The 19,858-nt window shown below is 36.1% G+C and overlaps 1 protein-coding gene across 24 annotated transcripts in view; it reads left to right on the plus strand.

Moving 5' to 3' along the window:
- Positions 1 to 19,858, plus strand: part of ROBO2 (roundabout guidance receptor 2) — a 1,642,423-nt gene that overhangs the window by 1,440,464 nt on the left and 182,101 nt on the right. For all 24 annotated transcript variants that reach the window (XM_069475019.1, XM_069475028.1, XM_069475029.1 and 21 more), the window contains one exon: positions 19,653 to 19,810. In XM_069475019.1, coding sequence (XP_069331120.1) covers positions 19,653 to 19,810 — 158 coding nt within the window. The remainder of the gene's footprint in view (positions 1 to 19,652; positions 19,811 to 19,858) is intronic.

The raw sequence follows: 19,858 nt of genomic DNA on the forward strand, positions 1-19,858 counted from the left end.
CTTCAAAGGAAAGAATATTGGCTTGCCAGGGAGGAGGTAGGGGGTAATCTTGGAACTGATAGGGAAATATTCATGTGAAAATACACTTAAGATGTTTTAATAAAAGCTAAAAGATACACAACATTCTGGATTTTGTGTGCAAAACTTTCTTTCTGTTCTAACTAAATATCAAATTCTAATGTACAGAAGTGAGAAATTCAGTGGCAAAACCAAAAGGAAAAGAAAACAAACAAACAAACAAACTTCATTACGAAGTGTCAAGGCAGCCATCCAAGCGGTCTTAGGTACCATATGTGCAGTTCTTCCTATGGGAATGACATTTTAAATTTAACTGAAATGACTGGGTTTTTTTGAATTCTGCCAGATCCTTTTTGCTTCATCTCAACATACAGTGGCTCTACCCAGTAGAATGTGCTCACAGAAAAATCAACATTTATTGTAAAAAGTAGACTTAGCATGGCCAATGTCTTTCCCTGTCATTTAGTAGTTCCCGTCACTGAACACAACTTGAGGTCCCAATCTAGATATGGTGACGTGAGGCATATTGGGAGAGTCTGAATCCGGGCACCCATTCCCTGTCTCCCTGTTACATATCTTCTTTCTGTTTCAGGAGTGCTGAAGGATTATTTGTTGCTTTTCAGATAAACCTTGGTACTTGCTCCACACTGAGTAGAGATTACACTCCCCCTCTAACCCTTTAAAAGTCCAGCACACCCAGCTTTGCCATGTGTGAGCAATCTACAGGCACTATTAGCCCCGCTTGAGTAGTTCTTGATAACACTCTCTAGGAAGTCAATTAAAGATGTCAGGGGGTGGGCTGCACTGCTTTTCTTTTACTAACAGGCATTCGGAGAGGAAGATGGAACTGTCAGAAACAGGTGATTTTTGGTTGTCAAAAAACTAAGAGGACCTGATTTGTTTTGTATTTTCCTCTCATTGTTTCAAGTTTTTTTCTTTCCCCGATCTTTAAATAAATTATTCTCTTTTAGTTGTTTTTAGCCAGCAATAGCCATAAAATATTGAGGATAAGCTTACCCAATTGTAATACATGATGAAAACATTTGCTTAGCATAAGTTAAAAATATAAAGAGAGAAAAAGTCTTACAAATTTGAGAATGGTGAAAATTTGTATTAAGAAGGATCCAACTTTTTATTAAAATAGCTGCCTTTAAACAAAGGTTAAATGATTGTTCACTAACAATTAGGCATAAAATTTCCTTATCATTAAAATATTAGGTTATGAAGTACGAAATGTCCAATTTCTTTAAGTACTAGTTTTGACAGTTGATATTTTTGACATTTCACTTTGACACTTTTAGTTTTACTTTATTGTGAAGGTATATCCTCAGTCTCTGAAATGCACATTTTGGCTTGTGATTATATTGCAAATTTTTTAATAGCAATTTTTGTGAGACCATGGATAAGTCAAAAATTCGTGTTATTTTCAAATATGAGTTCTGTCATGGAACCAATGCAGCACAGACAGCTCAAAATATCAACAAAATGTTTGGGAAGGATGCGGCTAATGAATGCACAGTATGTCAATGGTTTGAGAGGTTCCGTTCTGGTGATTTTAATCTTGAAAATGAGCCATGTGGGCAACCTGAGACCAAGGTGGATAATGATGAGCTGAAAGCTATAGTGGAAGCGAATCCATCTCACCCTATGCATGAATTAGCAGCAAGGTTTGACATTACTATTCTAACAACATTGGACCATTTGAAACAAATTGGCAAGGTAAAGAAGCTGGATAGATGGGTTCTACATGAATTAACTGAGCATCAGAAGAGAAATCTTCTCAAAGCGTGCCTTTCTTTGCTGTCACAACATAAAGGCGAACCATTTCTGCACCGCATTGTTACCTGTGATGAAAAAATGGATTCTTTTTGACAATTGCAAGCATTCAGCACAATGGTTGTATGAAGATGAAGTGCTGAAACACAGTCCAAAACCGAATATTTATCCAAAACATCTAATGATGTCTGTTTGGTGGTCCAGCACTGGTATTATCCACTACAGCTTCATGAAACCTGCTGCAACCAGTTGAACAAAATGATGAGGATGTTTGTGATAAAGCAACTGAGATTGGTCAATAGAAATAGGCTAGTCCTCTTGCAAGACAATGCTTCACCACATGTGGCACAAACAATGCTGCTCAAACTACAACAGCTGGGCTTGGAAACTCTCTGTCATCCACCATATTCACCAGACCTTGTACCAACTCATTACCACTTCTTCCAGCTTTGGACATTTCATATTTAATGACCTAATGGTAGAGTAATTCTTTTCACTTGCTTATGACACATCAGGGATCCTTTCTTTTGCTAAAAATTTTGACCATCTTGTTCAATGTATTTTTATTGAGAGAGACTATCCAAAATGTAAATGACTAGATTTTTTATATTAATATAAAGCAAAATTGAAGTGTCACAACTATTTAGCTAAACTAATTAATATAAAAGTTTAAACCAGATCAAACCCAGTAATATTTTGCCCATGCAAAATTATTAAATATTACTTATTAAATATCATATTGTTAAACTGATGCAATAATAGATATCCATTTTATTGTGTTTGATTTACAATTTAGTTATATATTATGTATTCAATCAGGAGAATTATCACTTGTGGGGAGATGTGTACATTATAAGAGCAAACATATAACTTTAAACATCTCTATTTGATTATGCAAAACCATGATAGTGAATGAACATGGGTTCTTTGCCAGGTATGTGCTAAAAGCCATAAACGTTTTTACTTAATCGTCATTGTCACCTTAGGTAATATGAACCATTATCCCCATGTTACGGAGGAAGAAGCAAACTCTTAGAGAGGATAAATAACTTGCACTGAATCACATAGCTGCCAAGCAGCAATGTCAGGACTCAAACCAAAGGCTTTCAGGCTCCAGAACCTGTGGGTCTAACCTCCAGAGGGCAAAGAACAGCTGAAGATGCAAAGTTCTATTTGTACTTATAATTTCAAAAAATGCAATCTATAATGATTACATATATATACATATAAAACACTTTGAGAAGTAAACCATCTCCAAGATAGTTATATATATTTTCTAATGTTTTGTTACAAGCAAATGAGAAAACAGAAAAGAATAAGGTTGGCTAGAAGATTGAATTTTACTGAAAGAAAAGGTTGGTTTAATTCTTTTTTAAAAAAGTAAAGACTACAATCCTTGAGCACAGCATTAGAAAAAGCTGCCATAGTTCATTATACAGAAAGACAGCATGTAATAATAATACCGATCAGCAATTCACTCACCCCTAGCTTTTGTTCTCCAGTTTTTTATGAAAAAGGCAATTGTGTAGAATCAAGCTCATATTAGGGATTTATTCAAAGAAGCAAGTTTCATCATGAATTTTGAATTAAAAGTAGATTTAGCCTAATGTTCAAAATCACCATCTCACAGCATGGTATAATAACTGATTATAATGAGGACCTTAGTTACCAAGTTAAATTATTTTTAGTGTATTTTGATTATTAGGTTAAGGAATTATAAAATATGTCTGTTATATCTGTTTCCATCACAATATTTTTAAAGTGTAAGATCTAGAATGAAAAATAATCTATATTCAAATCCTGACTCCTCTTAATAACTAGATAAACTGAACGCAATTTGGAGCCTGTCTTTTCATTTATAAGCCTACCTCCCTCACAGGGGCATTGTGAGATTTCCATTGACCTAAGAGGTAAGAAGTCTTCACCATTTAATACACATTGATTTATCCCACCCCACTAGACAATGGAGATATTTCAAAATTCACATTCAGACCATGATCTTTAAAAGGTTGCGAATATGGTGAGCAGTGATACAAGCTTCTGACTTTTTTCTGACCACTTGAATAATATAAAATTTAGGAGTTAGTTTTTAACTTTGAAAATAAGGAACTACTAACATTTTATGACAGATGATTCCACAATGATACCTCTCAAAGCATATTATATTTCTTACTAAAATAAAGGACATTCTACTTCCTATATATTTATTAAGTAAAACCAAGGATCCAACCAATAGGAAATGTCTACTAAAGATGCACATGGAATCATTAACTATATCTAGTTTAATAAACACAAAAATTGAAATTCTTCATCTATTCATTCAGTAAATATTTACTGTGTACCTACTGTGTGCCAAAGATATTATTCTAGACCCCGGGGATACAATAGTAAGCAAGATGAACTTGGTCCCGGCTTTCATGGAGCTAGCTTAATTCTATTGAAAGCAGACAGATAATGAACAAATAAACAAACATGGATAAGTTCACATAGTGATATGTGATATGCGTGGGGTGGGGAGAAACTCCAGAGGAATGTGATATACGTGATCTTCCTGCTGCTTTAGATTGGGTGGTTGTAAGAAGGGAAACTGAAAAAGTAACATGTAAACTGAGATTTGACCAACAAGAAGAAGAGAGCTGTAGGATGTCTTGGGGGAAGAACACTTCACAGGCCAACTAATACAGAAAGAGCACCTAAAGACATAACTGGACTTGCTGGAAAAAGGGAAAGGCTAGCACGACTGGGGGAGAATGGAGCAGGAGGAGTAGTATCATGAGATGAAAGGCCAGATCTCAAGAAAACTTGTAGGACAGAGTAAGGATTTGAACTTTTTTCTGAATGTGATGGGGGATCCTTTGAAGAATTTTAAATAGAAGGTTGACAAGATTTGTTTTATAATTTTAAAGAAGTTATTCTATCTCTGGCAGGAAGAATTGACTGTAGGAAGGACAGGAGGAAAAGTAAGAGTGTTGAGTCAACTGCAGTATACCCTGAGAGATGTTGGCGACTTAGACAAAGTGACAGGAGTGAAAGTAAAGAAAATTTCTGGATAAGTTTCACAGTCGTTGAACCATTTTAATGGTCAGGATGGCATGTGTGACAGAAATGGAGGAAAAATAATAATTCCTTGAAAATTTTGCAATATGACCATGTGCAAAGACAGGAAACATTGAGGAGATAAAGACTTGTGTGACAAAAATCAAGAAATCAATTTTAGGTTCCAGTTACTTTTAGACATTGAAATGGCAGTGTTGATGCAAGATTGAAGTTCTAGGGGAACTCAGGGCTGGAGGGATGCATTTTGGGGCCATCAGCAGGAAGCAGAACTGGCAGAGGTTAACAAAGAAGAATGTGTGATTGGGATACTCCATTATAAGTATTAATACCATTTTCTAAGAACAGGAAACTTTTGGCAAAGTAGAAGGATGAGTCATGGCTAGTGGGAAGAAAATTAAGAGGTAAAAAACACATTTAAATTAGATATAGTTTATGCAATGCTTTAATGCTAATGATTTCATCATGTAGAATTGAGGGGGGTAATACAAAAAAACCTTGAGGAATTTTCTACCTATTAACCCTCAGCAAATATTCATCAAGCAGTTACTATAACTAAGGTACTATGGAAGAGAAACATGGAGTAATTACATGTGCATTGGAGATAATAGGAAATAGCTAATTTCTAATTTAATATACATTGCCACCTGACTCTTCAGTCTTACAAGATATTGACATACTATCTAGTAAAGGCAATTAATCATAATATTTGATTAAGCCATCCACTGTTGTATGGAAATCCTGTTCTACCAAAGTATTGTAAATATTGAAAGTGAAATAAAGGCAATATTAGTATATTTTAGTATTATTAAAAATGATTTTCTACCTAAAATAACCACTATCTCTCATCTGACCACATTTCTAATTGAAGAAAGAAAAAAAAATAACCAGGATGCTACAGTAACAAAATTATTTTTAGAAAATGCATTTTTAATTATTGGGATGCTTAATTTTTGAGAACTATTAAAAATATATACAGTGAACTTTTTTATTATACAAATGAATTCAGTTTTGAAAACAATTAAATGATAATAAAGCATTCTTTTTTTCTTTACATCATATAACAGTAATGAAGCTGTTACCTCTCAGTATGCATTTTAATGAGTTTTAACTAACACTTTAATGAGCTGACATTACCATAAGCCCAAAGATTAGACAAAATTGAATTTACTGGTATTGGGAAAGGTTCACCAAGAGTTAATTATGTTGTTTAAGACAGAATATAATGCATTTTATGATAAACCATCATCTATCATCCTATAGGAAAAATTATACTTTAACAGGTCATAATCTTATGCACCTTTTTACCTCCTGTGCCTACCTCATAGTAGGTTTTGAGTTAATGTTAAATGAAAAGAAGAGACTGTCTCAACACTAAAGTTTATGAATTTTTATTCTATCTTGGAAAAGAACTAATTTGTTGAATTATATATTTGGATCAGGCTTGAGGTCAGGCCTACCAGCATCCTACAGATATTTTATTAACATTTATATTTCCAAGCACTGGTGTTCTATAATATTGCAGTTTATGTAACCCAATGACTCTTGTAAGGAACCACATTTTCATATTGTCTTTACAACTCTTTGTGTTGAATCCAGTTGGGACAGATAGTATAATCTTAAAACACTCTTAGTCAATATACTTCTTATTTCTGTATTGAATTTATACATTGTTAAATATACCTATTAATGAGTAATTAATACATTTGCAGTTTTTGAAAGTCAAGAAGTATAGAGTAGATGTGAAGTCCTCCTTTCCCATTCTTCACTTTCCAGTTTTTTTTTCTTTTCTGCAAAGCTCTTTGTTACTATTAGTTTCTTGTGTGTCCTTCCAGAGTCTGTTTTATGTACATGCAAGCACATTCCAGCATGTTTCTTTTTGTAATTAATTGAAGCATACCATGCGTATTTCTAACCCAGCTCTGAAACTTGCTCCTCTAAAAAGCCTTCCTTGTGAAAATAATGTTTCCCTCCTGTGTACCTTATAGAATTTTCAATGTGCTTGTCCCCTGATACTTGACATATTTATCTTTCAGATTGTGGTTTTTGAGGTAGTTGTAGAAAATTCCCTAAATCTCTTTGGCACCCTAAGGGGAAAATCTCTGCTTGAAATATCTTGTACTCCCAAAGTGTGTTATATAGCACCTGGAACCAACAAAATGTACTGTACATACTTGTTGAATACAAAAAGAAAATGAAAAATAAAACTCTTCTGTTACTCCACAAGAAGTAGTTACAACTAGAACTGGTTGAACAGTGAAAAACAAATATCTAAGTTATTTGATATCAGCTAAACAGAGCAAAATTAAAGGTCATGTTAAAATCACCTTCCAAAAATAAACTTGGAAAAACTTACTGGACAATAGTTACACTTTTTGATTGGTAAGACCATGAATATTTTCTTGATCTGTTAATACTTTATAACATAAATAAATACTTTATAACATAAAGTATTACCTCTAAATATATTTGATTAGGATTATATTATCATGTATAAATTCCAACTCCACTAATACTTATTTATAATAATGATCACTATTGGCAACTGCATAGTAATTAACTGACTCTCAATAGCTTAAAGTTTAAGATGTTTTATATACAGGATAGGGGTCTTGAAGATTATTAACTATTTGACAGTCAAAGGAATTAAAAATTGACGTCCATTAAACTCATTTAAGATCAGATGCAAAAGCAGAATTGCAAGGTCCTTCTTGTTTTCTGCACTGCTCCTAGTTCCTAATGACAGTAACTTCACCTGTGAAGTACTTCTTTTACCTCTCATTCTGCTTTGTAAAGATCATTTCGTTTATTCTTTATAAAAATCCAGATACAGGCTTTATATCCTCATTTTACAAATGAAGATAGTGAGGCTGGAAATGACTCAGAGACTTGTAGAAAATTATCTAGATCTAGATAATAAAAGTAGCAGAACTGAGACCAAACCCAGGCCATCTGACTAAGCCCATTATCTTTACCACAACTCTATTACCTCACTGTTAAATAGTAGTAGCTCCATAAACAGTTTTTGAATGGGTGTTCCTGTCCCTCAAAGAAACTTGGCATATGGTGGAGAGGGATTAGAGTGCATTTCACAAATAGAGAACAAACTGTGTGGAGGCCCTAAGGTGGAAACGAGCATGTTACGTGTCAGGGCCTGAAGAAAGACCTGAAAAAGTGTGAGTTGATTGTTACGATTGAGAGGACAGAGATGAGGCTGTAGAAGCTTTTTTTAGACACTAGACCACATAGAGTTACAGTAAATATCAAGCCAGGATTTCCTGTCACCATTCTGGCATAATTACTAATAGTATTTCCTTTTAATTCCAAAATTATTTGATTTGGAAGAAAAAATATGTATTTATTCAATTCATGCATAGTGTTGAAGATTTTTGATTTCAGAAAGAATGAATAAATTTCTCTCCTTGATACTTGGGATATTTCAAGAAAAGTGAGAAGACTTTTAGTCTGTACTTCACACCCAGCACCTTTATCAATGGAGAATGTCCTCAGTGATGGGTTATCCAGTGATATTAAAATATATTGAAGTCATCTCTCAGAAAGGCTTACTAAAGCAAAGGTCTTCCCATTAAGTAAATGTGGGGAAAAAATGTCAAAGGCAGCATTAAACGTGTGTTTTAGACATCATTCAGTCAATATATGTAATGTGTGATTTTTTTGGAATCTACTAATTTATTTTGAAAATCATCCCTTTTGTCAACTTCAGATTTTTCTTCTACGTTTTTAGACAATTTGCTAAACGTATACTCAGAACAATAAAAATATGATTGTTTATTAAGAATACCAAAAACGCAAGTTTCTTTTTTCTAATTTTACTATTTGCAGATAGTTTTTAGAGGGAGTATAGTGAAATGGTGAAATGGTTAATCTTTGGTGCATGAAAATGGTCAAAATTAGGAATTAAGATAATTTGTGAATATTAATAATATGACATTATGAATTGCCTTGATTAGGTCAAAATAAAGGAGATTTGGTAGACTTTCTGGTAAATCTCACTCATCAAGTTTTGGTATCATTCCAGATAGAGAAACTTAAACAATCAATCACATGCAACTAGGTAGTTATCTCTATATAAGGAGTTAGTTCCTCTCCAAGCAAGAAGGAAGTAGCTATATATGTTTATTTTTTTATCTCTAAGCATTTTGAGTTGAAAGTGTAGTAAGTCCTCAGGCTAGGAGCAACAGGGTAGCCCAGTGAGTAAAAATATAGCCAGAGACTCAGACAGCAATTTTATATATTTCCTTATTGCTGAACATGTACTCTATGGATCACTAAAGTTGGCTCCAGTATATATCAAAAAAAAGAGGGAATTTTTTTTTTTAAACCTTCATACTTAAGAAGACTTCTTTCTACTTTCACATAAGATATGAAAGTTTGACTAAAACCTACATGAATTTTTATGTATTTAAATACTTCTGGTAAAAACACAATTAATTTTTATCATAAGAACTCAGTATTCTACCTTAAAATATATTCAATATTTGTTGTTTGGTATCAGTTTGTTTTCATAGAGTATATGGAAAGATTGGGAGATGGACTTAACATCAAGACTGTAAGAAATTGTGTTTTTCTGGCCGGGCGCGGTGGCTCACGCCTGTAATCCTAGCACTCTGGGAGGCCGAGGCGGGTGGATTGCTCAAGGTCAGGAGTTCGAGACCAGCCTGAGCGAGACCCCGTCTCTACTAAAAATAGACATTATATGGACAACTAAAAATCTATATAGAAAAAATTAGCCAGGCATGGTGGCGCATGCCTGTAGTCCCAGCTACTCGGGAGGCTGAGGCAGTAGGATCGCTTAAGCCGAGGAGTCTGAGGTTGCTGTGAGCTAAGCTGACGCCACGGCACTCACTCTAGCCTTGGCAACAAAGTGAGACGCTGTCTCAACAAAAAAAAAAAAAAAAAAAAAAAAAGAAATTGTGTTTTTCATAGGTAAACAAAAATTGTCAAGCACATTGTTTTCCAATCACTGTCAATTTAAATTTGGTTTTTAGGATATTTGCATTTATAAAAAGTGCTTGGATATGCCTCTTGCTTTCTCTTCTCTTGCTTAGCTGTCAAAAGATGGTGATGCTTTTGAAGATTTATGGTAGATGGGTAATGAGATTGCTGAATGTTAACTACTGCATTCAGAATTCATTTGGTGGCAAAAGAAAAGAAGGTTACTGGGTCTTTGGGATAGAGTAGAAAAGTGATAGAGCTTTTTTTTTAATCAGCCAATTTAAAAATAAATATGATACATTCTGGATTAGAAAACATTTCAAGCTTCTTGTCATGTAGTAATCAAATAGAACACTTCCTGAAGAATATAGGATGTCAAATTACATTTATTTTAGCAAAATTCATGACACTGTAGAGTAATGCTCATATTTTGTGATGTGGACTTATGTAAATTTTGATATTGGATGGCTAAGACTAAAATCTAAAGGCATGTGGGATATAATTTTTTATTTCAAAATTCAAATACAGTCTAATGCAGTTAGGCTTCCATCTATGTTCCCGTGCAAAAGTGGGAATAAAAAGTATACCTTCAAATTACTCCTTTTTAAATTTATGGATTATGATAGGATTCATGTGGACACTCTCTATAGGACTTCCAGTAGTTATAGTTACAAAATGTGTTGTTAAAATAGGCAAAATGATAGAAATTGTGAAATTAGCAGAATCAGGTTTAAAGCCCATAGATACAACTATAGTGCATATCTCCTTTATTCAGAGTTTTGTTGAGTTTCAGGTAGAGGGAAAAAAAGATAAAGTAACAGTAGTTTCGAAGTAACTGGCATTCTTGACAAGGAAGGTTGACCTTGACCTTCTTCTTCTTCCAACCCTCGTTTCATCAGCAGGGGTGAGATTACTTTGAGACCCTGCCAATAGGTAATAAATAACACATAAATTCCAGGACACCCTTGCACTGTAGGGTGCCCTAATGTGTAATAATCCTTAGACTATTGAGTTTATAACTCATGGCATCTGGCAGTTACTTGGCGTTGTAATTCATGTTGATCATGCACATCAGAATACACTATGGGAGAGAAATATCTGAAAAAAAATAAGAATGCATTGATACCAGGAGAGGTTGAAATGACAGGAAGATGCTGCTGAGATCGTGTACCTCTGTGAAATGTGCAACGTTGGAACGCTGTAAGAGCTAATGTCTTCAGATAAGGACTAACAAGGTGGGAGGAGAGTGGTAATCTATTGGGATCCAGAATAAAGAAGCACATTACTATTTACTTGATAGCACTCTTTATTTCCTTTATTCAAATTGACAGATATAGCTATACAGCAGTAATGAATTCTGAAGTTTGAATTTAAATATAGACTTAGGTATACTTTTAATTTAAATGTACACTTAACCATATTGAATTTTAATTTTGTATATATGTATATAAATGGCATCTGATCCTCTCAATTTTTTGTTTTCTTTAGTCTAATAGTGAAGGCTAAATGAGGAGGAGATGGGGGGAGTTGCAGGAAAATGAGAAGCAGTGGGCAAAGAAGGCATTCTGCAAAGTACCTGTAACAAGCCTTCCTAGTACCTGGCAGCTTATCTGCTTTGGCTGAAGACTTGAGGCCCATGGGACATGAACCAGACTAAAAAGCTAGAAGCAAACAGATGGTTATTTTTAATTATCCCTTATAAATGTAAATCCTATAAAATGAGCGTGCTTGCTTACTCTATCTATCTATCTATCTATCTAGCAGTAACCAAACCCAGATATAAGAGACAGTATTATATGCTTGAAATAATCTGGTGTTTCTCCTGTTACAATCTTAAGAAACATTGTATAATGTGCTTTTTTAAAATTAAGCTAGCCTGTGTAATTATAAAATTTATTTTTAATATATTATATCTTCTAATGTCTAGAATCATAGCTATTGCTTTGACCAAACTGGAATTTGTCTGAAATGGGCAGATGCTGAAAGGCAGGTGGTTGGGGAACACAGCATGCTTTAGGAGCATGGAGAGGTAGGTTTTGTTCTGCAGTAGAGGAAGGCATTGCCTTGAACAAGCTTAGGTTAATATCAGCATTTCTAGACACCATAGTCCTCCTCGCATATTATATTTGTACACAGTCCCTAACTTGATCTTGTTCCTTTGAGCTTTCTGTGATTTTGGAGACATCAGTCCCACATGAACAATTTTGTGGGCAATGGCTCTTTAAGGGAGAAAAAAGAGGAACTGATTATACATTAATTAGCCTGAATTCACAACTTCCTTGCAAGCTAATGGATAGGGTATGCAGATCCCTGTCAAATATCAGATGCTAGGCTTTGCCAAAAATAGGACTTCCAAGTGTGGAAGGTATGCCAACTGCTGGCTATTTAACTGCAAACCAAAGGAAATGATTGCCAGAGACAGGCCTGGAGTCTGCCGTGGTCAGATGTCACCAGTTTGCAGTGCCACATGCCGTCCAAGAGTTTATGAATGATCTCAACACTTGGTCCCCAAGGAGAACATATGCATTACAGAGGTTATGGATACAAATTACAGAGAGCACAATGTTTCCATGCAATTTCTAAGAATCCTTCAGCAAGTTTTAAACATTAATGGAAAACATTAAGGAAGACTTGGCACTCTTAGCAGGACTTCAAATTATATTGTGGGTGAGGACAGAACAGGGCTAAAAAAAGGATTCAAGAATAAAGGCTTGGCTAAGAAACTCGGAGCTGGCCATTCCTCTTGTGTGAATTATGTGTTTGTGTGTTTTATTCCCTGCAGAATACCAGGCTTCACAAAACGCTGACTTGAAAATGAACAAGTCACAGGGCATTCTTGTTTATTCAATATGCTCCAATTCATACCACCGGTTTATCTGGATCATTTGCTGAGTGAATTTGCTTGTACAGAGAGTCTTAGTGGAGGTGGGGGAGTGAGAGCGTCTCATTTTGGAATTGTCAGCATGAGGCAGGGGTGCCAGAGTGTCAGCTTGCACAGCAGTAGCAGGATGTCTCCCCACTGAGTTATTTCTTTCCCATTCCCCTTCTGTGCAGAAAGAAACCACTTATAACTTACCCTCAAAATATCAGATTTTATTGTCTGTTTAGCTGGTGGCTGGTCTGTCCATTGTGACCATATTTTGTTTGATTGTACCAAATATAATAATTTCTTGTGAATGATGATTCCTTTTTAGATTTATTCAGTCTTTTAGTCATTAGAACTTCAGAAAAAATACGAAATTATGCCATGTCAGTGGGGAGCTTTCAGCTGAAAAGGGAAACAATTTAAACTGGCTTAAATATGAAAGAGAACATATCTAGAAAGTCCAGAATTAGCAGTTTTTGGAATTGATTCGTCCAGCCATGTCACCAAGAACCAGATTTTTCATGCTGAAGTGTGTGGAGCCTCAGTTTCATCCTGAGGCTGGAGCTCCCCCTGGGGTCACAGCATAGCTGCCAACAACAGCCAGTCCAGAAAGATGCAAGGTGTTTTCCTCTCATGTAGAGTGGAAGTCCTGAGCATTATGCAGGTTGGAATCATACTGAATCATTCCCTATGGTTGTCGGTGGTCATGCTGGTAGTGGTGTTGGTAGGATTAGGGAAATAATCGGTACCAACTGACCACCACTTTTTTACTTTTAGTCTATTGTAATATTTGCTATGATATACTATAATTTGTGCTACCAGTTTTGCTGGTTGCACATAAATTTGTTGTTTCCTTGAGTGATTTCAGACCTTCTTGAATGGTTTTATTTTACAGATATATGAACGTGTAGGTAGGAAAGTCAAGTACTCTATTGCTTAAATTCAATCACCTTAAATTGTTCTTTATAAATGATATTATCAAATCAAATTATAACATTTTGGTCTATTTTATATAATAAGAAAACACTGCAACACACATCTCAAGAAGCGTGTCAATTCAATCAACCAATCAAGAATACTTGATTAACTCTTCTGACGCCCTTCAAAATGGGAGCCTTTTGGAGGGTTCCCTCGTCCAGTCTAAGTACATAAGGAAAGACTTTTTAGATGAGTGAGTCTGAAACTGACACTGAGGGAAAAGTATGTATTTGAGAAAGAAATAAGCGAAGGCAAGGGAACAAAGGGAGAACTGGGATATATTTTCAGGCAGAAAGACCATTATATGCTGATGTACAATGATAATTATAGGTTCCTCTATATGCTTAGGGCACAAGGGTTGCAGAAATATCCGCACTGAGCCTGGAGACATAAGCAGGGACTGGATTCTAAACATTGGAAATCATATTAAAAAGAGAATTTTATTTTAAGAGCCATTAAAAAGTGTTAAAAAAGGGAACTGACATGATCACATTTGCATTTTAGCAAACTCTTAATAGCTGTAATGGAGGGTTTAAAAGAGAAATCAGAGAAAAAGGTCAAATAGTACATCCTTACAGTAATTCAAGAAAGCCATAAGTACATTCTGAAGAGGGCAGTAGAGATAGGATAAATAGAAGCAGATGATATTGCAAATCAGTGTAGCATAATGAATGTGTCTAGATTCTAGTGTCAGACACACTGGGTTCAAACCCTCTACTTATCTAACACAATAGACAAGGTTCAGCGGACCTATTCCACATCCATGATGCCATCTTTGGGATATAGTGTGTACTCATTAAATTTTAGCTTTATGCAGTTATTTTAAAATAGAGAGATAAAAATATCTTTATTTGTGCCTGCTAACTGATCCAAGAAAAGCAAGTTTAAAAAAAAATCTTATTGAAAACCAGCATATGATTTTATTATTATATTTTCTACATACATGAATAAAGCCTCCTAAGTATCCTTCTACAGACCATGGTTTACTGAAATTTTCTATTTATGAACTAAAACATATATCATAAAAGCAACTGCTTAGGACTAGAGTTCAGTTTTCTACTGAGAAGCCCGGGTGTCACTGTGCCACACGGCTCCATCAGATCCCATGCACAGACTGAGACAGGACTCTCTGCAAGGGAGCCTTGAGTTCAGGGTTGTTCGATTGCCTATGGCTTTCCACTGCTGCTAGTCATGCTTTCCACTACAATTCCTTCACTACCTTTCTCATAATCAATTTAGTTTGTTGTAGATGGTCTTCATCCAATGACATGTGCAACTTTTTTTTTTATCAATAATATTTTTAGGTTTTCCTTTTCTAATAACTTCACTTGGAAAGCCTGTGCACTTTGTGGTTTAGAAATGTATCTTTCAGAAGTCCATTAATCATGCAGTCTCACCTCATTGTCGTTGCTAATTTGTTTTAATAAACTAAGATGGAAATGTCTGAGTAGTAATTTGCCTAGACAGAGGTTAAAAACAAAAAGGCCTGAGAACTACTGATTGAGGATGGAATAGAGAGGACTCAGGGAGGGAAAGAATGTGGGGTTGTGAGGAAGCAGAAGTCAAAGCTTTAAGCTCTAAAAATCACAGCTGGATGTACAGCTTTTTTTTTAGGGTACTATATAAGTTACCCATTGCCTTATAACAAATTACTGCAAAATTTAGCGGTAACTTGGGTCCTCAAGTGTTGTTGAACTGAAGGCCTCAGTTTCTTGCTGGCTGTTGGTGGAAGCTGCCCTCAGATCCTTGCCAAGTGGGCCTCTCCACTAGGCAACAGGGCAACCTGCATGAGCAGAGGAAGTACACGAGAAGAGGGTGTAGAGAAGTCCAAACTTTCTGAAGTTTTGATAACTGAGTCTGCCGAAATAAACCGACAGTAGACAGATTAATAGGATAAAAGCATGCATATGTAAGACATGCACATGTGCAACACAGCCACACAAAATATGAGACTCAGAGAAGGGCCAGATGATTGAAGCTTAAATACCCTTTCATAGGGGAGTTGGAAGTGGGGGATGCAGGAAATTGTACAGGAAGAGTAAATGATTTTCAGAGAAGATGAATGGCCCTGAAGAACAGACAATAGCCTGGGATAAAGTTCCTCTGGGCTCTGGGTGAGGTGTCAACTCCAGTAGGGGACCAATTTCCCTTGGTCAGTGAGATACCTGGAGAAGGAATTCACAACAACTGAATATCTTCTGGAGGACTGGACTTTAGGATAGATAGGGAACCTTCAGAGAAAGCCCTTCTCTCCATTTGCTGCTCCCCAGATGCTCTCGGTTTGAAGTCCAAAGTGGCATATTTTGATGTATCTTTTTCTGAGCCCTGAGTATAGACAGAGAGAGCAAGCCAAAGACATGAAAATCATTGTCTTTTATAACCTAATCTCAGAGGTGACATCGTACCACTTTGTAATACTCTATTCATTAGAGGCAAGTCACTAGGTCCAGTTCACACTCAGGGGGAGGGATTCGCACAAGGATATATGTAGCAGGAGCCAGTGACCAGTAGCCGTCACAGGCAAGGGCCTACCACAGGCACTGTCATGCCATTGCCAGTTCACAGGACAGTGCTGAGCGCTTCCAGAATAACTTCCTAAATCATGGTGTGTGTCAATATGTAAAAAATGTGAAAATATAAACCAGACTGGATTATGACTAGCTGAGTGAACTCTCATTTGTGTTTTCCAGCTTCATATATAAGAAATGAATACCTGGGTTCTAGCCATTTAGAAACCCTTTTCCTCCATAGAGGTTTGCAATCTCGGTTTCTAAACTTAGATCTGCAAATAAGTACCGTATCAAAGTGCATCTTTATATCCTTTATTTTTTTAGTTGACAGATAATTATAATATTATATATTCATGGGGTACACTGGACACCTGTTAGAGGGGCTACTATCAAAAAGATGAAAGATAACAAGTATTGGGTGGATGTGGAGAAAAGGGAACTCTTGTACCTTTAGTGGGAATGTAAATTAATGCAGCCATTATGAAAAAAAAAACAGTATATCCTTTTTCTTTAAAGTATAACTTACTGCTACCCTCTCAGTTTCTGTCATTTTAACTGTATTCTTTTCAGTTCTTCAGGTTTATTTTTCTTCATCATATTTAAAGACTGTTTTGGGGAATTAGGTAACACACATATGGTTGTATGTTCTTGCTTTGGCTTACTTGTCAAGCCACGTTTTAAAATATAGTTCTCAGCTCTCTCTAGTATAGGGGATTAAGGGGAAATATATATATACACACACACAAACATAGACTCATTTTAGAATTGGAATTTGCTTTGCTTTTCTGCATTTGCAAGACCATCTTAGTTCTCTCCCTCGAACTCATGTGAATCCTTCACGATGACCAACACTTTCTATTCTTCATCAGCTGCGACAAAGCACAGAGCACAATCTAAGACAGAAATGAATACTTAGCACAGAAATGGGACCTGATAAATATGATTTCATTTTACTTTGCCTACATTTACGAATGGATATACAGGCCTCAGAAACATAAACAAATATTAGAACACATATATCATCCTTTAAAATTTGAGAATAAAAATGACTTTACTCTTTTTCCTAAAAATAAGCTCTATGTTTGCTGTCCTAGACTCTGCTGAAAAGCATATTTTTCTCTTGAAAATTTTATTTGAGAAAGAAAGAAGAAACATTTTGTTACCCTGAAGACTTAGGGTAAAAGAAGCGGTATCACTAAGCACAAATGGATTAACTGAGTACTATACAAACCCCAAAGAGCATATTACAAGTTGAAGAGGATACAGTACCAATTATACCATTATCTCACCCTACTCTCTGGGTGAATAGTCTGAAAGCCTAAAATTACAGTTGATGTTAAATTTCTTGGCTTCATTTGCAAATTGGAGTCATTTTCTTTTTTTGTGTGAATGCCATAAACACATGTTTTATTGTTTAAGAGTAGCAGTCTTTATAGTTTGTTATGATATTTTTCTCCTTTCTGTCCCTCATGTCAAAGGGCCTTTAAGAAAAAAAGAAAATTGGATTGTTGCAAATCGGCGTAACATTGTGTTTCTGAGTGATTTGCAATGGTCTTAAGTACCATTTGTGCTGAGTCTTTTTGGCATGTCATTTGTTAGGAGGCCAGTTCTGGAGAAGGCCCTTCAACTGGCCAGATGTGCCATTTTGGAACAGATTGAGGGCCTGCCAAAACACCATTTGTTGCCAATACCGGATATTGTAGGGGTGCTCATCACCCTGTTACCATATTTTTGCACTTCTTAACATTGCATAAATAGGCAGCTGTTCTGTATTTAGAATATAAATGAGTCACCAGCTTGCTCTCCCTGGAGGTTTTACCTGCAAGAGGGAACCACAGTGTTAACTCCTTCCCATCACTTGCATGAATGTCACACTTAACTGCACACTTCCTTCAGCTCACTCAGAAGCAAATCTTTATGCATATAAATCACACCTTTCTTGCCAGTTAGACAAGGGGACCAAAAATATGCAGTTCACAGTGCTAAAATGGAACACATTTCCTTAGCAGCGAAAGCACTAAATTAATCAGCTTATAAGCTGAGAGTGAACAATTTGTGCTGAATTCTTTCCTACCATTCTTTCAATGAGAGTCAAGGTTCTCTAATCTCATAAAGGGCCATGACTTCATTAAGATGGAAAACTGTGTTAAAGGATGTGTTGCAAGAGACAAGAAAGGAAAAAAAAAAAAAAAGCCCTAAAATTCACTCAGTTGTCTCCCTGGAGCTATTTGGAAGACAGGGATTTTTATTTATTTGGAGAATGACAATTAACCTACAGATTTGGCACAACAAAGAAGCAGAGTGCTGAAGTGGGTCTCATTACAGGACAAGGAAGGCAGTTGGTTTGACCTAATCCCCATTTGCAGCACATGATTTACATAACAGGCTAGCACAAGCTGCCTAATGTTGATTTCAAACAGCTTGATGTGCATGTGCGTATGTGCGTGCGTGCGTGCGTGCGTGCCTGTGTGTGTGTGTGTGTGTGTGTGTGTGGGTTTGTTTTACCCCTGAGTACTTTGGAACTAAACTTGTCCGTGTTGGAATGTCAAAGAGTAAGAAAAATGAAGGTAACTAGGAAAAGCAGAGGCTGCTGTGGTATATGGTACATTTGCTAGTCTCAACTACTTTTGTGAATATCGCCATAGTCCTTATTTACCAAACAAAACTCAGCATTCTGTAATCTGATAGGGCCGTGCCACTTCTCCAGGCTTTTGATTTTGCCAGCAGCAGAGAAGCACAGGCAGATAGATAGGTGACATTTGGAGAGCCAGGCATGCCAGATTTTTGGTAGTTACTACGGAGGTCCAACCTGCTGTTCTCCTTAATGAAAGGAGGGGAAATTCAGACTGGCAAAATTGCTACTAGGGATATCTCTGCCCTGAATGTCACGCTGCCCAGATGTCGCTCGGCAGGTGGAGATGCAGAGGGAATGAAAATGTAGCCCTGTGTATGTGGGTGCTAGTGCGTTACAAGGGTGAACAATGAGTCTGTCTTCTGAAGTGTAATGAAAACAGTGTGGATCGTGTCCATGTTCACGTGATGAGAAAGGACTTTCTCAAAGAGTTCTCACCCCACTTCCCCTCACAGACTCGACAGCATGCATGCTCACAAACCAAGTGCATGTGTGTATATGATTTTCTTTGTAGAAAATATAATCATACTACGTAAAGACTTCTGTACTTTGCTTTTTTGTATTAAATCTCAGAACTATATGATGACTATTTCTCTTCTTATTTTCCTTACACTTATGTCATTTTTTAAATCAGATTTTTGAGCAAAAGTACACGATCATTTGGTCAACCATTCCCTTTCCTCTGTTGATAAGCATTTAGGTTGGCCCTAGAATATTTTAAGATGAATATGGCTATGTTCTCAGTAAATACTCAGGCAATTTTTATTAGAACAAAGTAAGCAGGACTTGAAGTTAACTTTAGTAACAAAAAGCTACAGTTACCATCGTTGAATTTTCTTTTACTATAATTATTTTTCCTCAGTGTTACGAGATGACTTCCGGCAAAACCCCACAGATGTTGTAGTGGCAGCTGGAGAGCCTGCAATCCTGGAGTGCCAGCCTCCCCGGGGACACCCAGAACCTACCATCTACTGGAAAAAAGACAAAGTTCGAATTGATGACAAGGAAGAAAGAATAAGTGTGAGTTAAATTAAAATGATAGCCTAGAGAAATTGAAGATTTATGTCT

Source organism: Eulemur rufifrons, chromosome 7, assembly GCF_041146395.1.
Source record: "Eulemur rufifrons isolate Redbay chromosome 7, OSU_ERuf_1, whole genome shotgun sequence".
In the NCBI taxonomy this organism is placed as follows: domain Eukaryota; kingdom Metazoa; phylum Chordata; class Mammalia; order Primates; family Lemuridae; genus Eulemur; species Eulemur rufifrons.